Genomic DNA, 4,788 nt, shown 5'->3' with positions numbered 1-4,788 from the left:
TACTTTTTAATGGTTTCGTTATACTTTATCTTTATACCCATACAAGCAGCATAGATAAAGTCTTTGATTATGCTTTACTACAAATGAATCGTAATTCGATGTTGAAACTCATTTGTAAACACTGCATATTCTAAATTCGTTCCTAGTCGATTCAGCCGCCTAAAACAGGGATAAAGGTCGCTTGAGCTCGAGACTAGCATCTGTGATGTTGTGTACTGCGTTTCTTGGTAAGGACATGGAGATGTCAAAACATGCAGATGGGTAGTCATATGATGATTATACCGAACAACCCTCCCTCGGACTTTCCAAGTGGTTATCATTCATCAAGAGGATAAGTCCGTGGTTATGATTGTACACAATTAGTCCTTACGACCCGGGACAACACTAAGTCTCTATATGCTAGGGCTGTGCTTTGACTCGTTTACCGGCTCCAGAAGAGTCATCAGGTGGCGAGGTTGGGTACAGTTGCGACACATATAAGAGCCAGTGCATTGTAATTGGGGATTCACCGCTCACCTACAGGTGTGGATATCCTATGTGATCTAATGTAATATTAGTGCATGGAATCTCTGGCCAGAGTATGAGATATACGTTGGAGAAGGGGTTCTCCAATAGTACACGCGATGTCACTATTATATGTGTCACATAGTTATCGAATTAATATGCAACCCTCGATGAACCAATGGTTGCAGATTCGATCGAGATATATGAGATGAAGGGACCGTATTGTACGTTAATCATAATCGACTGGTTCTTGCAGGCACTATCAGTGATACCTAGGGGATCATGGGACGATGCTACTAGACGCTCTTACTATGATCCGATGGGTGCAATCAGAAATGAGTTCTGACATTCTTGATCAAGGTGTTGATGAAAAGAATGGGGCTAACTAGGGTAAGCCCGAATAAGAATAAATGTTATTCTGAATCACAAAGAGTTGTGAACTCACAGCTAGCTGTATCCCTGAACCATTGAGGGTCACTTAAGCACTGGATCGTTTGTTCCCGTTGAGAGAATATAATCAAGGAGTTGAATTTATATTATGATATAGTAAATTCAAGGAGTTGAATTTATGATAATTAAATTTTGAAAAAATAAATTCAAGAAGTTGAATTTATGATATTGTAAATTCAAGAAGTTGAATTTATGAAATTTGGAGAGAATAAATTTTAGGAGTTGAATTTATAAAATTTGATAATTTAATTTATTAAACTCAAATGTTGAGTTTATTAAATATTAAATTTTGGAGGTGATAAATTCAAGAAGTTGAATTTATAATTTAAATGTTAAATTTAAATGTTGAATTTATGATGAATTTAATTTATTAAGCTCAAAAGTTGAATTTATTAAATATTAAATTTTGGAGGTAATAAATTCAAGGAGTTGAATTTATAATTTAAATATTAAATTCAAATGTTCAATTTATAAGGGATTTAAATTAAATGTAATGGGTATATGTATAATGGGCTTGTAGGAGTACAAGACCAACATACATATTATTAATGTTCTTAATTGGACTTTAAAAGATTAATTAAATAATTAAACTAGTTGTACTAGAATAATTAATTGATTAAGCCCATTAAGTATTTAATTTAATAATGGGCCCTATGCTTATATATATGTGTATTAGGCTTAAGGTTAGAATTAATTCATTCATAATTTATCGAAAAACCCTAGCCTCCAAGAGAACACAATTTTCGAAAAACACTCCCCTCTCCTCTCATAGAATTTCGGCCCTCTCCTTTTTGAAAAGGAGTTTGAGCCATCTCTCAAACTTTGATCTCCAACGTAAAACTTCTTCTAATTTTTCTAGTGCAAATTAGAAGAGGAACAAATCATCTAGTCGTGGACCTGATTAGAATATTGAAGGAAGGAGTCCTTGAAGAAAGTTCGTAGGGAATTAATCAAGAGCTATATCCGCTAATCCCGGATTAGTTGGAGCCGTGTGATTAATTCACTAAAGGTATAAATTCTAAACGTCGTATGAATGTTTGATTATATAAACCATACGAGTGCCCAAAATCAAATGTATTTTGATTGTCAAAATAAAATAAAAATTTTAAAACTTCCGCTGCGTTTGGGCACGAGAAAACCGAGATCCAACATTTTATTGTTAAAAATGTGGAAAATATGTAGGCTCAGGATAAAAGTAAAAAGATATTGAGAATGACTTGAACTTTAACTTTGAAGCCTATTTTTTACATAAAAAAAACGAAAGACCCGAATCCTATAATTTTCTTCATTTTAAACCATTGTTTGAATTCTCAACTGGCCACTCATTGGATAAAATCTTGATTATATTTCAATATCTATTTAAAATATAATCTTATTTATTTCGTAAAAAAGTAAATATAATCTTTTTTATAGTGGAGAATTATAAGTTCTATGTACAAATACTTCAGATTTGGCAAATGGCATGCTTGACAAAGGCTAATGAAATGGATAAGTAACCAATGACACCAAAAGAAACTGATACCAACCAAGAAAACATGGCAACCTTCTCCAGTCCTCTTCCACAAAGAGCTCTCTCTTTTGGAAAAAGTTCAAGAAAACACAGATACGCTACTTCCACTCTCGAGGACCTGAATTTGAAGTTCACAGTCAAATGTTCCTGTAAGCTGCATCCTTGAATTTTTTTCAGCTACAGAACTTGTCAAATTTACTTGATTCTGTACGTGAAATTCTTGTTTGAAACTGTTTATGGGTTTTGATTCGTGCGACAATATGCAGCCATGACGGATGGATCCAAATCAGTAGAAAGCTTATCCCAGTTTAAGGAATTTAGAAATGTAGCTTGTGGGATGCTTGCTGTTTGGGCTATCACTGCTGTTTCTCCCGTAATTGCTGCTGGTCAGGTTAAGATTCAAGAACCCATTTGCGTTTCTTGATCTTCCTTTTTCCTATGATGATAATTTTGTCTTTTAGTTGGTTTTTCACTAAATTAATTTGTGAGCAGGCTTTAAGAAAACTCAGTGTGGAATTGTGAATTCCAAAATCTTCAATTGCCAAAATAGATTAATTCTCCCTGAGAATAGAAGCAGTTTTAATTGCTAATGATCAGGCTAAGATTGATGAACCCTTTTGTCCTGAATTCTTTTTGCATATTTTTCAAGACAAATACAAATGACATGATGATTTGAGTTTAGTTATTATTATCAGTTAGATTTGATGTTTTGCTTGGGTTTGAACTGCAGAGGCTGCCCCCATTGTCAGCAGAGCCAAATAGGTGTGAGCGAGCATTTGTAGGTAATACGATTGGTCAAGCAAATGGAGTTTACGATAAACCACTCGATCTTCGGTTTTGTGATTACACGAATGAGAAGTCCAACCTCAAGGGGAAGTCTTTGGCTGCGGCACTCATGTCAGATGCCAAGTTTGATGGTGCAGACATGACTGAAGTGATCATGTCTAAGGCTTATGCTGTTGGAGCTAGTTTTAAGGGTAAAACTTCATTTTTCCCTACCTATTGATGGTAAATCATGCCGAACTTCCATTAAAGGAGACGAATCTCTGAAGAACTTAGTATTCATAGCTTTAATGTTATCGTTCAATCAATTTGAAGGATCTACTTGGAGTTTCTTGGATCCTATTTTCAACTTGAGAATGATAGCACCATCCTTTGATCAATCCCAACTAGTTATGCATATATATAACTTTCAAAATTGTAACGAGTTTTGGTTGTAGGTACAAATTTTTCCAATGCTGTTTTGGACCGAGTGAATTTTGGGAAAGCAAATCTTGAAGGAGCTGTGTTTAACAATACTGTCCTGTCAGGATCCACGTTCGATGATGCACGACTTCAAGATGCCGACTTTGAGAACACCATCATAGGTTATATTGATCTTAAGAAACTGTGTCTGAATAAGACTATTAACAATGAAGGAAGAGCCAACTTGGGATGCCGATAGCTAATCTCGTCACATTGGCTTGTGTTTCTTTCTTTTGCTTCCCCCCACTTTAATCGTGTTTAAGTAGATGAAAACGAGTTGTATTTGTTGGAGGGTTTGTGCGTCTTCTCAACACTCATGCCTTTCAGTTTTTGTTACCTTGGAGAACCATTGATGATGCTTGTCCAAGATTCTCTCTTCTATTTAAACTGAACCATCTATGCTTCACTCTCTACTCTTTTTATTTCAAAACCTGATTTACGAAGTCAGATTCAAGCATCTGAAATGGGTTAGCATACTCTTATCTGTTAGGCATAGGAAAATCTATAAACGTGCATTACCAACTTAGTTCTTCGTCGGCCACCTATGACATGGTCCAAAGTCCGGTATTATACACGAACATTAAGTTCTTACAGTGACGAAACAAGGATGTATTATATCACTCCACTTTTATTGTTGAACTTACGATGCACATATAGTATGCATACATACTTAAATGAACATTTATAGTACCTTGCTGTCAAAAAAAAAAACACTTTCCAATCTATGCAGCCATGAAACCTCCTTCCAGGGTTATCATTTGTCCAAGAATTTCGTAATATTGCTCGTTTCGCACACTTACAGAACATGAACCAGTTTTAGATGCTGAAGACATCTTCCTATTTCGAATTAATTCAGGAACCGACATGATCTTCCAACTTTGTGAGAAAACTAGATTAAGAGGTTTTGGAGGATTTAATTTTGAAGAAAGATATGATTTGATATTTGATGTTAAAAAAAATTGTCGTACTCTTTTTCTAAAAGATTTTTTTTTGAAATATGTTCGTGATTTATTTTTAAAATTCCATGACCATCAAGATAAATTGGACTTAAAATCCACAAAATAAATTGAAGATCTTAA

General features: G+C 34.6%; 1 protein-coding gene across 1 annotated transcript; it reads left to right on the top strand.

Annotated features, from left to right (window-relative positions):
• Window positions 1-2,411: 2,411 nt before the first annotated feature.
• On the top strand, window positions 2,412-4,112 carry LOC140989226 (thylakoid lumenal 17.4 kDa protein, chloroplastic). Its single transcript, XM_073458377.1, has 4 exons — window positions 2,412-2,613; window positions 2,731-2,855; window positions 3,195-3,441; window positions 3,685-4,112. Exons 1-4 carry the CDS (start codon window positions 2,454-2,456, stop codon window positions 3,906-3,908), a joined length of 756 nt encoding a protein of 251 aa, XP_073314478.1. The 5' UTR covers window positions 2,412-2,453; the 3' UTR covers window positions 3,909-4,112.
• Window positions 4,113-4,788: the final 676 nt, after the last annotated feature.

This window comes from Primulina huaijiensis, chromosome 12 (assembly GCF_012295235.1).
Source record: "Primulina huaijiensis isolate GDHJ02 chromosome 12, ASM1229523v2, whole genome shotgun sequence".
In the NCBI taxonomy this organism is placed as follows: domain Eukaryota; kingdom Viridiplantae; phylum Streptophyta; class Magnoliopsida; order Lamiales; family Gesneriaceae; genus Primulina; species Primulina huaijiensis.
This window is presented reverse-complemented; position numbering and strand designations above follow the sequence as displayed.

Excerpts from the sequence above, each read along its gene's own strand:
- LOC140989226 (XM_073458377.1), top strand. The coding sequence starts at position 2,454 with ATGACACCAAAAGAAACTGATACCAACCAAGAAAACATGGCAACCTTC. Across the intron at positions 2,614-2,730 it reads GTTCACAGTCAAATGTTCCT|CCATGACGGATGGATCCAAA; the intron begins GTAAGCTGCATC and ends GACAATATGCAG. Across the intron at positions 3,442-3,684 it reads TGTTGGAGCTAGTTTTAAGG|GTACAAATTTTTCCAATGCT; the intron begins GTAAAACTTCAT and ends TTTTGGTTGTAG.